The sequence below is a fragment of the Asterias amurensis genome, chromosome 14 (genome assembly GCF_032118995.1).
Source record: "Asterias amurensis chromosome 14, ASM3211899v1".
Taxonomy (NCBI): Eukaryota; Metazoa; Echinodermata; class Asteroidea; order Forcipulatida; family Asteriidae; genus Asterias; species Asterias amurensis.
This window is the reverse complement of record NC_092661.1, coordinates 12,346,887-12,360,504: the sequence shown is the minus strand read 5'-3', so window position 1 is coordinate 12,360,504 and position 13,618 is coordinate 12,346,887. Positions and strand designations below refer to the sequence as shown.

The following is a 13,618-nucleotide window of genomic DNA, read 5'->3' as shown; positions in this document are numbered from 1 at the left end:
ATAACTTCTTTCTCGAAAACTACGGCTCTTTAGAGGGAGCCGTTTCTCACCATGTTTATACTATCAACCTCTCCCCATTACTCGTACCAAGTAAGGTTTTATGCTAATAATTATGTTGAGTAATTACCAATAGTGTCCACTGCCTTTAAGTAGTTTCGGCTGGAACACATCTTTTTTCTTTCATGGGTCATAACTACTTTTTGTTGGGGGGGGGGGGGTGGGGGCTTTGCATCATTGTCTGTAAACAACAAAGATTGTGCTCAGTGTCTAATGTGAAATTGCACACAAAATTCTACAGCGCTTTTTTTTGTTGTTTTAATTTTAAACAAGTTCCCTTGTATTTTCATTATGGGTATTTTCTTTAAATTCAAACCATTTTACCACATGACGAAAAGGCTAAGACACTGGTTCAAATTTGACGTGAAGTTTATTTATACACAGTCCAACAGCTCTTTACTTCATAAATATTTATCATCGCAATATAATAATTACATTTTCCATACATGTTTAAAATTCATAGAATCTGACGTTATAATTTGTACACCATTAATTACGTTCATAGATAAATTCTCCACAATATTTACATCTGTACATGGCAATAATTGACAACACTGATCGGAGGAGAATTCTGTTTTTACAAACATCATTCCAACTCCTTCATTGTTCCTTTGATGATAAGCGAATAGTTTGGAACGCAGCCAAAGTAATGGGAGGAGAAGTATATTAACCTTGCAAGATGGAAGGTCCAGTTGAAAACCAGTTCAACTGGTGCTAACTGGTCCCAACTGGTCCAGTTGAACTGGGAATTGGTAACTGGTTTGAACTGGTTCCTGTTGACGCCACACCACAATACTTCCAGGTGGCAAATATACTTCCTTCGACTGGTTACAACTGGTTTTCAGTTGATTGTTCAACTGGTTTCAACTTTAACTTTTTAACTTGCACCTGCAGGAGCGCACTTATAAAGAACAGGTGGTGGCAGCCATTTTGAAATTTTGTTTGGTACTCTAATTAACAGCCCATTTTACATTAGCGGGTTATCTTTCCTATGACATGCCAATAGTTTCTACGATTGTGGCATCAAAAGCAGCATAAGTACTCCAAATATTTCCCGGTCCGTCTGCTCCATCCACCAAACAATCCATGTATGTTGGCCCTAACCATTTGATTTCCTTACATTTGAATAACAGAGTTTTAAAACAAAATAGTTGATATGCCTCCTTTTGCAGCCTTTGAATAATTATTTGTTTCGATTCGATTCAAATTGATCTAGGAAAACAACTGATAACTTATAACCTGTAACTTATTACAAAGGTCACATCTCTCCGTTATTGGAAACCTTGTTTGATCACATAATTGTTTACGATGGTGAACTCGGTCCCGTATTCAACACTTAATTGTGTGCACTGTCTCCTCTTGGAAAATACACACCTTGTGTTAAACATTTTGAATAAGCGTTATCTGACAAAATTAGTTCAAAGATACATCAATTCTTGAAACATGTTTTCCTGACGAACATCGTGTCATTGTCTTTAAATTTGATACCAATCCTAATCCACTAGAGAACTACATCAATCGTTGTGAAAAAGAGTCAAAGTTGAGGATAAAGCATTTAGAAAACCTAAACAATAAGGTCAATATTTATTTTTAAGAAGATCTAAGCTTTATTTAACCACTTAAAATATATCATCGATTTACAGCAAAATATTTCATTGTTATAGTAATCCAAAAGTATACATCAATTTAAACAAAAACAATTGCACTGGTTGGTCCAGAGCTTTGCCCTATAGCGCCCTCAAGTGCCCTCCTGCAGAACTAAATGAATTATGGCGTGCCAAGTGCATCAACAATTAACTTAGACCAACTTAGTTTTATGGAATTGTGTTTGAATCTCCAGGGAGTTAATAATGGAATGTGAAGTTATTTTATTTTTTATTCAGGCAATGTTGTTCACACAAATTGTTTGTCAAACGACTTGCTTTTTTTTTTTTTACAAAGAGGGAGAGGAATTAGTTTAAAATCCTGTTTTCGTTTCGCTACCAAAAGACATTCAAAATGGTCTACGAAGCGTGTGACTCTAAGATTATCACGATTTACCTTAAGCACTGACGGCCTCAAACTGTTATCTTAGAGGTAAATACTAAGTATGTGCGGCGGACAGGAAGGGCCAAAGCAATTAGCAACCTTCTAGCCGAGGGCGCCCTACTCACTATGACGTCATGGTGAACGTGAAAGCGCGTCCGCTCTGCCTAAAAATGTGCACTTCAGAAAATGTCTGAAACGGTAAAATTTGCATCACCTTGCAACAATATTATATGGTAAAACGGCGACGAAAACATTAAAACGCACAACCATACGAGCGGCACATAATTATGGTAAGCCAACGAGCAATCGTCAATTTGAACTCTAGCTGAGGGCGCCCTACTCAAATGACGTCATGTGCAGAAGGCACTCCCGACAAAAACATAGCACAGGACATCTTAATTTGAGTGTGAAAAAAAAGCAAAATCAGATGTTATTCCAGAAACTGTTAAATATTTCAGACGTTTCAGGGTATTTTAAAAGCTACATGGGTCTACTATATTAATTGATATTCTTGTGATTCATTGACTGATATAAAAATCACAAAATTTATTTATTTTATTTATTTCAAGGCAAACAGTACATCAAAGAACAAGCAATACAAATATGACTACACAGAGAACAAGCCTGCGGATAACCAAAAAGCGAAGATAACCAAAAAGCGAAAATAATCACTATCAAAAAGCAATAGTATAGAAACATTTACTTTGTATGTAGTTTGGGATAACTTTAGTTTGTCCAACAAATGCTGTTCTTTTTGTTAGTGTAAATACCGTTTGCATCAAGTATAATGGTTCAGCCAATTCCAAGTTCACGACAGATAAGAAACTCGTACAGTAATTCTACTCACTCTGTGCTACTTTCCTCCGTCCTGACTCCGTGTGACCATGGATAAAAAGAGGCCAATGGTGTACCATTACACCGTGGTGGTCTAAACACTTGAAACCTAGTGTGTCCGTTGCTCTAAATCCCGAGAAATAGCTCATTTCTAGAAGGCTGTCCGATCCAAACCTTGTAGCAGTGTTACACTGTAATACCTCACCCTTCTTCAGCCAGTGTGTTGATTAGTAACACCACCATACTATGAGCAAGTACGATCAGCGACCATTTAACAACCACTAGTCAATGTTCAAAAGTTACTTATTCATGAAATACATCCTGGTCGACAATAGTCAACTTTAGTCTCTTGATCGAACTTGCTCTATGTGTCTGAAGTACGTTTTTGTCCCACTTTGTACAAGGAATGGTTGAGATGTTTCAGGAATGTACAAATATTCAAAACGCTTGTTGCACCCATTTTGAATATTTCTACTTAAACACATTAATGGAAAGCTACAACTGTAAAACTGAAGAATGTTTATTATCGATCTTTGATCTGCATGCGTGGATATTGGCAATTAATTGAGGTTTGAAGCAGGCTGATGAAACGTATGAAATCACTTCTTTAAAGCATTCTTAACATTCTTACCAATACTCAATCTGGATGCAACCATTTTCCCTCAAAAGTCCTTTTAAAATATCTCACTGGGCCACGGATAGCTCTAATCTTTCCTGGTATACACTCACACCGAACCAAGCAGTGCTTTGGCAGACCATGTAACCTTTGTTTACAAAAAGTGCCCTTGTACATTCCAGTGCATTTCACGGCAGGCAAGATACTGCATTGGTCATATAAAAATAGGACATTATTAACATGCCATACATTCCACATCAAGAGTTGTAAAAGGAACAGCTAAACCAATTCTGAGATGTGCTCCCTTTCATCATATCAAAAGTTGATACAAATCAGACAGTGCAATCTCCATAAAACAATAAATTTTTCTTTTATCGAGCTGTGTACAAAAACATGCCTGCAGGAAGTCCAGGGCCCTGTGGCTCTTTTGCAAACACTGTGATGTCACAAGTCACATGGTCTATGACTCCTGAATATCCATAATCGGTAGCAGCATGCAGGGAAACCGGACCCAAAATGGTCACAGTTCCCCCTCCCCACCAACTCCAGCTTTTTAGTCAGCATTGTCGTCATCAGTTACACATCTGCAAGGCGACTTTGGGAGCATCGGATCAGAAGTGGGTAGTTCTTGGTAGTTGTTTTTCTTTGAGTACGATCGGCCCACCGAACCATTGAAAGATTCCTCGGTCGAATCTTGGCATTCAGAGGAGTTCCTCAACTTCTGATTAGGAAAAAAGGAGAAAGATAGTAAATTAAAGAGGCCCAATGCCTTCAAACATCTCACAATATTATACTGATTGAAGTTGCTCCTTTTATAGCTATTCATCATGCATAGTAGAAACACCTAAGCCCGACCTTCTCTTCGAATGCGATACAAATGTTGGCGTCAGAAATTCGCAACGAATAATTTGCATCAGTTGAGATGTGCTGAACTTCTATGAAACCTTTGCGGCGAAAACAGGGCTATGGCGTCACAATTCGTATCACATTTATGTTTTGCATTCACAGGGAAGTATAAACCGGGCTTATCGTTGTGATGAATTAAGTGAGTGTGATTACTAAAAGATACGTCTCATATTTTATGTCATTTCATTTTATGAATTATGGTTGTGAAGCAAACGACTTTCAGAAAGTTAACTTAATTCACTAGCTAGACACCCAACGGAGAGAAGCCAAAGCAGAAAATTTCAGTCTTTTGAATAGTGAGAAGAAAAAATAACATAGATAATTATTCTAGTGAACCCCCCCCCCACCCCCGCAGTAAGGACTGGAAAAACAATCCACATAGTGCCCTCGGTGGGATTTGAACCGGGTGCCAATATAGGTGGGTTGCGAGGAAATGTACTACTTCATCATACGCCAACCTCACTGGCCCAATATACATTTTCCTATAGAAATACAACATTCTATTACTTTCCGTCAAGGACAAAGTGCCCCTTTAAAATTAAAAATGATAAATAATCCGAGGATGAGTTTGAGAAAATGTTGGTTCCTCGCTGGATAACAAGTATCACATGAACGTTATATCAAAATAGATTAAATAACCACAATTTAAAGTCACCTGGAAGTGGTATTTTGTCAAAATAAAGCTTTTGTCACTTATATATGTGTTCTGATGAGTGGAATATGAATAAACAACTAACTAAGGTTAAAAAAAAATTAGCTTCCATGTTATTTACAAATTTGAAAATAAGCCCGACCCGAGAGGGCGCTGTTCGTGACGTCAATCGAGGCGCGATGAATCGCATGCAGTGCCAACACAATATAGTGACGCTTGGCGCAAGCTAAAAACATGCCCTCAAAGTTGAAACAATTCCTGATTTTTGTTAAAGTTAGGCAAATGCTCCTTTAGGCTCGTTACGTCTTTCATGTACCTTCTTCGACTTCCCCACTAGCTGCAAAAATTATTGGGATGGCGTCATGTTTAGAAAAGAACTTTTCTCTTCATGTCAAAATGTGTAGTGTATTCCGGGTTCTCGAAGCACGACGGTTCGAAGTGTTTTCTGCGCAGCGCTGGAAAAGACGTCGGACCGGACCACTTTGCAAACTGACCTCATCTTTAGTTGTGTTGCTGCATCCAGCAGCAATACACCTGGTCGACATTGATACACGTGTGTTCGATGTTCGATCGAGGCAAAGTCTGTCTCGATTGACGTCACAAAAGGGTTAGGCGAAGTCACCCCCACACAACTTTTTTTGTTTTTTTAAACATATAAATCGTTTAAAACAATTACCCAACAAATTATTTTATTATTCAGAAACATATACTCTAATGTTTGAAGAACAAAATATATTTATATTTCCAGGTGACTTTAAATATGCATCGCCCGATCGGGTGGTTCAATTTCAGTGATTCGGCATTTAACACAGGAAAACAAACCTCAGACTTGTTTGCATGCTACTTACCGCTTTACCGATTGTGCCTGTGATAAAAGTGTGTAATAAACACGGTGAGCAAGGTGTGTTGGTGTTTAAATACCATACAGTTGGTGCATGTGGGATGCAGGATGGTGATTCGTGGTGTGTTATAAAGAGAGAAAGAACGAGAGAGAAGTATAAAAACTGATTAAAAACTCAAGCCATACCCATTAAAGTCAAGCATGCATTTAGAATCATATGTCGGTCAGAACATTGGGGGCATTTGGGTACGCCCTCTTTTTTGAGTAATAACACGTTGGTAAAGTTGCCGTTCACTCGGCGGCCCCAGCGCCTTGGGATGAGCAAACGTATCCAGCACGCTAATTGGTCTATCCAGAAGTTGCCCAGTCCCATCATGCATCACACTCACATTGCTATGCACTGCATATCATGACGTACTTCCTGGTCAAGAATCTGCCCAAGATGAATAGCCAATCACAGCGGTCCTGGATAGACCTCGCCGCTGGGCGCCGAGCGAAATGTTGCTGATTCGCTCATATAATCCCAGATGATAGGGACCACGTCTTGTAGCATTGGGTGCGTTCGCTTAGCCTCCCTGGGACATCCCCGGTCTGCCCCGGTGCGTTCGAATAGCTTTTGACGTCATTCCAGGGGCTCACCCAGGTCAGCCCCCAGTGCCCTGCTTGTGGAGTGGGTCACTTGGGGGCTGGCCCCAGGTAAACGACGTCACTACGAGAGCGGTGAGTGGTCATTAGTTTAGCTCTTGTCAGAGGCTCACCCGAGTGAGCACCGCGGGGTAGACCCAGGGAAGCTAAACGAACGCACACTGTGTTATATAATAAGCCCTGGGCTCGATTTCGCGAAGCACTATAAGATCGATCTTCTTATCAATCTCAAAATGCTGAGCAAAGTGTGACGTCACAGTACAACTTATTATGGCGAGACTGACAACTCGTATAAAAGGAACACGTTGGCTTGGATCGGACGAGTTGTTCTTTGAAAAGCGTTTGTAACCGTTTGTTATAATAATGTATCTGGTTAGAAACATGTTGTAAAAGTAGAGTACAATGGTCTAAACAAATTTGCCTCGAATTCGTGGTTTTCGTTTTACTTTGCGAACTAACACGGTCGGCCACTTTATGGGAGTCAACAATTTGACTCCCGTAAATGGCCGACCGTGTTTGTCGACGAGGTAAAAGGAAAACCACGCAATTTCGAGGCCTATTTGTGTGGATCATTGTATTCTACTTTTAAAACCTCTTTCTATTACCATATGCATTTTATAACAAAGGTAAAACGCTTTGTATAGACCAACTCGTCCAATCCAAGACAACGTGTTCCTTTAAGACGAATCTTGTCACTTTGTGAAATCCAGCCCTGGATTGAGAAACTCTGCCCCCCCCCCCGTACTTCACCATGCAGTCATTCATATAAAGGTTAAGACGAGCACAGAGTTAAATGCTATACACATTAAAGTCGGAAAAATAATTTAATTACTGTGATAAGTATCATATTTAAAGAATAACTAAGAAAGCTGAATAGTATAGTTATACGAGTATCATCAAATAGCGAAAGAGTCTCCCTATACATTGAGGAAGGGGGAAAAACAGACTAAATAATATTCACAAAAGAAGAAATTAATAAATAAAACCAAACAATTACCCTAAATAAACAAACGAAAAAAAGGACCACCGTGTCACAAATTAGCAACAAACTGAAAAGACACAAATTCATCAGAAGGGAACTCATTAAAGGTAGACCTGGCCGCTGAGAGCTGAATTGCGAAGGACGCGGCCTTAACGTGTTCGAGAAGCAGGTATGCAAGGGCGCACCACATGTTTTTAACTTACACTAATTTAATCTTCATCACAACACAAAACAAGCTCAGTCAAGCAAACACTATACAGACACCGTCATGGTACCGTTCAACAAACAGCATGCACGTACATATTATACACATAACTTTATGTAAATTCGCAGTGCACTCTTCAACAACGTCATGCAGTGCTTATTCACTTATCAGACTTTCTGGACGCTAGATGGCAGCAGAATTTTTATACCAGGTGAACACATTAATTTTGCAAAAGCTCAGGTACAAAACAATGGAAATAATATACCTGGTAAAGTATCTGCTGCCACCTAGCACTTCAAAGTCTTTATTCGTTGAGGTTAAACAAGCAAGGGAGAGCTGAGAAAGAGGTAATTTCTCACCAATAACATACTTCAGGCCTGAAGCCTCTCATAAGGCATCTAAAAGCACACATTGTGCAAAAGGGTGTTTTTTTTTCTTTCATTATTCTCTTGCAACTTCGATGACCAATACGATATATAAAAAAAATCACAGATTTGTTATTATTTGTGTGTTGGAAACTATCAATTGAGGATTCTGGTCTTTGACAATGCCAATTACCAAGGTGTACAGTGCCTTTATACGGCAGAAAAGCGCGAAACTTGCACAGTCTATTAGCGTATGAACAGGGTTTATAATCAAACCCAAATAAAACCTATACCAACCTTGTGTGAGCTCAGCCTCCCGTTCCAGGACCCACCACGAGATTTGGTCGAGATGATCGACAACCTCGTCCCCGAGGTCTTAGACAAACCGGAAGATGTTTCATCGACGGACGTGCCGGTGATGTATCCCTTCTTCCGTTGCGTTCTGACAATACCCAGGGGTGCCAGGACCTTCTGTTTGAAGAGTACCGTCGTCATGGTATAGAGGATGGGGTTGAGGGCGGAGTTGATTGGGAGTACAAAGATGGCGAACCACGCGTATACACTCTGTGAAACAAGCACACCTACGAGTGGAAAATGGTAGAATGATGGTTACTGTCGATCGGAAATAAAACTTTATGCTTTATTTTAGGTACAGTCTAGTCTGGTACCTTGTGTGCCCACATGAAATGAGTGACCGTCCGAAAACGGTTTCTGATGCTTCCACGCTTACATGATGGCGACTCCCAAAACTATGAGCGTGGCACAATCACCTCGAGTGACGTGTGTACACAATTCGGGACCAGAATAATACACAGCGCCCTCTTTCGGGGCTATTCCATTTAATTTTGTTTAAACAATACAAAACAAGCTTCATCGGTCAAACGTGAATACTTTCAACATGCATACTTACCACCGAGGGCAATGAATTTGACGACTATGATCGGCATCCAGCACAGCAAGTCTGTTGCCACAATGAGAGTAAACCTCTTCACCAGGGCCCAGTCTTGGTTCTTCTTGGTCGATCTCATGGCCAGATTGGACTTTCGAATGGTCACGAACATCATGAGGTACGCGTATGAGATGAACATGAAGGCTACGAGGTTGAAAACAACGAAGATGACGAGTGAGAACTCCCAACCGTTCGAGAACGGCTGGTCGATCTGTAATGGTAAGCAGACACCATTACCTCCATAGTATAAGTCCCCGAAGTATGTCAAGTGCACAAGAGGTAGCGTTCCCAGAGCGATACCAAGCAGCCATAAGAACGCCATAAGGAGACGCGCATGAAGCAGACTTCGATTCTTAAACCGAAAAGGGTGGACGATACTCAGGAATCGATCCATTGTAATGACCGCTAGCGTCATGATTGACACCTCGCTTGAGAGGAGACTTAGGAACCCGCCAAGTTTGCAGATCACACTGGTCCTCCAGGCAAGGTCGTGAAGGATGTACGTCCCCCTGAAGATGACGTCATGGGTGCCGATAATGAGGAGGTATAGCCCCATCAAGAGGTCAGCCACGGCCAGGTTCATGATGAAGAATGAGTGCGTCTTCTTGTCCTCTTTGACGAAGCAGCGAGCGAAGAGGACGAAGGCGTTGCCCACGGAGGCAAGGAGAGCCACAAACCAGACCCCGAAGCGGAGAAGGTGATTGGCCAGGAGATTCTCGGCTGTTGAGATGCCGTCACTCTTCGGCATACAGAGCCGGACGTGAGGGGCGTATCCACACAGCGAGAAATGATCGAAGTAGCTGATTGGAGAAAACAAAATAAAGTCACATTAAAATCAGAGCACTGATAGTTTGGGACGATAGCGGGCGCCCAACTCACCGGCACATTGTTCTCGTTGCTTAGGCCGTGTCCGAATTGGCGACTTTGGCTACAGCTACGGCTAGATCAGCGCGTCTGTCAGTGTTGAAGAATGGCAGACGCGCGCGCCATAGCCGTAGCTGTAGCCGAAGTCGCCAATTCGGACACGGCCTTATGAAAAAAATAAACATCCCCACCCCTTGGAGGGGTGTAAACATGGGTTTGGGGTAAAACAAAACACAACTATTTGCAAATTTCCCTGACCTTCCCCTCAACTTCGCCCCAAAACTATATTATATAGCTACCCTGATTTTTTCTGTACCAATACGAGAAAAACAAATAATTTCGCGATGGCATTTCAACAAGGTCACTTTGTCCCAATTTTCTATAAAAAAATAAACACCAACAACCTTGGAACGAAATGTACAACAATTTATAAATAAGTGTTCCTTCAAATAAAGTTGTCAGAATAAAATTCTCGTTGAAGTTGCAGGCCCCTATATATCAAAATTGTTGGTGTCTTGTATCGCAATAATTACAATGACTTCATTCACTGTGACAGTTAAATCCCAGCAGGTTGGACATGCACGTTTTGTTTTTTTCTAGACTCACATTTTCTGTAATCTCGTCAACCTGTCAAATATCCGAAGTGGAAGCGATGTGAACGGATTCGTAGTCAGTTTGCTGCAGGTATAGATAACAAAAGAAGAACAAAACGGAAACATAATCTTAACTAGCAGGCAATCTCTTGAATAAATTATCAGATTTAAAGTGCACCTCTACAGTTACTGTAAAGTGTATTTCTACAGTAACTGTTAAGTGTACTTCTACAGTTGTTTGACTAGCAGATACTAAAAAAAGAAAAAATCCACAAAAACTTACTTCTGAATCTTGATATATTGTATTCTCAACGCTCTTGTTAGAGCCAAACGAGAAGAAAGAAGACAATGAAGAAACTTTCAGTTGAAGATAATGGGAGGAAAACCCCTGAAAATTATTTCAGGGAAAACCCCACGCATGTCAGTCAAGGAACTGAAAACCCAAATCAAAGAGCTACTCCAGTAGCTTTTTTCCCTCGTATTGCATCTCTCATCTGGTGCATGTTTCCCTTCATCCTATGATCTTCCATCTTTTAAGAGGAATGTCAACCTACCTTCAGCTCCACTGAGTTTCTGCATATCTACGTTTTCTTCCTTGTAGCCCTTAACCTAGAGTGGCTTTTTAGCCTTGTTTTGGGCGACTTGCTTAAAAAAAAAAAAAAAAAAAAAAAAAAAATCCACATAGTGCCCCCGGTGGGTTTCTAATCGGGGTCCAAGAGGTGAAAGGCGAGGTGAGACACCATTACACCAACCTGACTGCTTAGTTACAGGCACTGTCTGTTGATGTAGCACAAAATGTTTTCAAGGATAAGTTTTTTTAACCCAAACTATTTGAATCTGAGAACTATTGATTCTTACTAAGTCTGAGGTATGGTGTCCTTTTGCAAATGCTGCGGCAAGAGATGCGGTTTGTACCTGAGTGTTGTCACCTAACTATTATTAATTATTAATGAATAATGTTTTATTGTCACTTGAAAAAATATAAAATTGTACAGTGAAATGCGTCTTGGTTGTGCGTGTCTAAAAATATGTAATACAAAAATACACACTAAAAATTTACCATTTATACAAAAATACATCGAAAATATAATATAAACATTCATGAAAAGTATCACAATATACAGGCGAAATACGAAATATAAAAACAGCACGATGTAATTAAGATCAGAATTAGACATTATTAAAATCTGTCATTAAGAACACGAACAGCTGTTGGGTAAAAACTCTGCAAAGTACGATTAGACTATTAAACAAGACTGGTGAAGACTGGTGAAATATTGTGTTATCTTTCAGCTGTTTTTTTAGCTAGTAGAAACTGTATTCAGCTAAAACTTTCACTGTCAATTTTTGTTTTTTATTTGTGAATATAAATCGGTGTCATGTTCACACATATGACATACCTTTAAACCTAATAAATTGTATTATATTTAGCCCCGCTTGGCAAAGGTAAATACTGTCATTTTTGTTCCTTGAAAACATTGTTGTTTTGTTATTAATCTTGCTTATAATATAAGCCAATTTCTGTTATTTAGTTCATATTCTGTCAGTTCCCTTATAATTATGTCGTTTAGGGAAAAGCCTGACGTAATGTTGCGTCAACCCCTTGATATTTGATTCTTGTATTGTTAATCTCAAGCAACACACCACGAGGGAGCTGACAACGAGGTAATTACAAATCAATTTCATAAATCTATTTTGTCATTAAGTTTGTTCGGGATCGTCAAGTAGAAGTCATACAAACTATTTTTTTTAATCTGCCGTATTGCTTTTATGGAGTTTTATATTTTGTTTATACAAGTGACTCAACATCGGGACTCGTTATGGGGGCAAGTGTGTTTTCTTCACGCGTATACCTTTGGGTTTTGAACCGTTTGATTGATGTACTCTTAAAAAAATGTAATTGTTTACATTATTCAATTAACATGTGGTCTTCTGAGATATGGGGGCGAATTTGTCAACGCAGGAAGAATAAATAGGAAAACACAATCTGAGAAGCGCTACCGCGGTAATGATTCTAATATTATATAAAATATTAGGATAAAAAGTGACATTTCCCCCCAAAACCGTGTACTTTATAGAAGTGAAATAATTACGCCTAATTGATGCTGGGCTATCTTACCACGTAATTTGTTAAATGCTTTTAATTTTCAAAATCATTTTCTAAACATATACAGACCCTTAATAAAAGCTGTACGTTTGACCAAAATGGTCCCAAAATAAACAAATACGAACGAGGCAGCCATGCATGATCTCTGATGAGATCCATAAAGACAATTGATTATTATTGGTAAAAAAACGCGTTTAAAATATCTGCATCTCCTCCATGGACTACGTGTTCCTTACAGACGGGTACTCTTTGATTTGGAGGTATTTAAGACACTGGACACTATTGGCAATTGTCAAAGACTAGTCTTCACAGTTGGTGTTTCTCAACATATGCATAAAATAACAAACCTGTGAAAATTTGAGCTCAATCGGTCGTAGAAGTTGCGTGATAACAATGAAAGAAAAAACACCCTTGTCACACGAAGTTGTGTGCTTTCTGATGCTTGATTTCGAGACCTCAAACTCACAACTTGAGGTCTCGAAATCGAATTCGTGGAAAGTTACTTCTTTCTCGAAAACTACATCACTTCAGAGGGAGCTGTTTCTCACAATGTTTTATACTATCAACCTCTCCCCATAACTCGCAATCAAGAAAGGTTTTACGATGATAATTATTTTGAGTAATTACCAATAGTGTCCACTGCCTTTAAAGGTATAGTAACGTGTAAACTTTTGATTTTTTGAATGCAACTTACAGTGTCTGAAGCTTTGTCATGCCATCGAATGCACCTTCTTCAAAACGTCGTATACTGTTGTTCCGTAAGGTCCTGTAAAGTCAAACAAATAGTTTTGAATCAACCTCTATAGACTCTTCTCATGCTTCATCCATCTTGGTCATAATCCTCGTATCGAACAACAATAATGAATGCTAATAATCATTTGGAAAAAAGAACCAGACTATTTTGTTCTTCCAGCCTCGGTTTGGTAACATTGCTATCGGGGGAAACTCAAGTTAGCTGCACCATGTAAAGGTCT

General features: G+C 39.6%; 1 protein-coding gene across 2 annotated transcripts in view; it reads right to left on the bottom strand.

Moving 5' to 3' along the window:
- Nucleotides 1–501: 501 nt before the first annotated feature.
- LOC139947031 (uncharacterized) overlaps nt 502–13,618 on the bottom strand; it is a 49,637-nt gene continuing 36,520 nt past the window's right edge. For both annotated transcript variants that reach the window (XM_071944852.1, XM_071944851.1), the window contains exons 14-18: nt 13,339–13,410; nt 10,551–10,622; nt 9,042–9,880; nt 8,429–8,712; nt 502–4,256 (exon numbers count right to left, since the gene is read on the bottom strand). In XM_071944852.1, the coding sequence (XP_071800953.1) occupies nt 4,089–4,256; nt 8,429–8,712; nt 9,042–9,880; nt 10,551–10,622; nt 13,339–13,410 (1,435 nt within the window). In that variant the 3' untranslated portion in view covers nt 502–4,088. The remainder of the gene's footprint in view (nt 4,257–8,428; nt 8,713–9,041; nt 9,881–10,550; nt 10,623–13,338; nt 13,411–13,618) is intronic.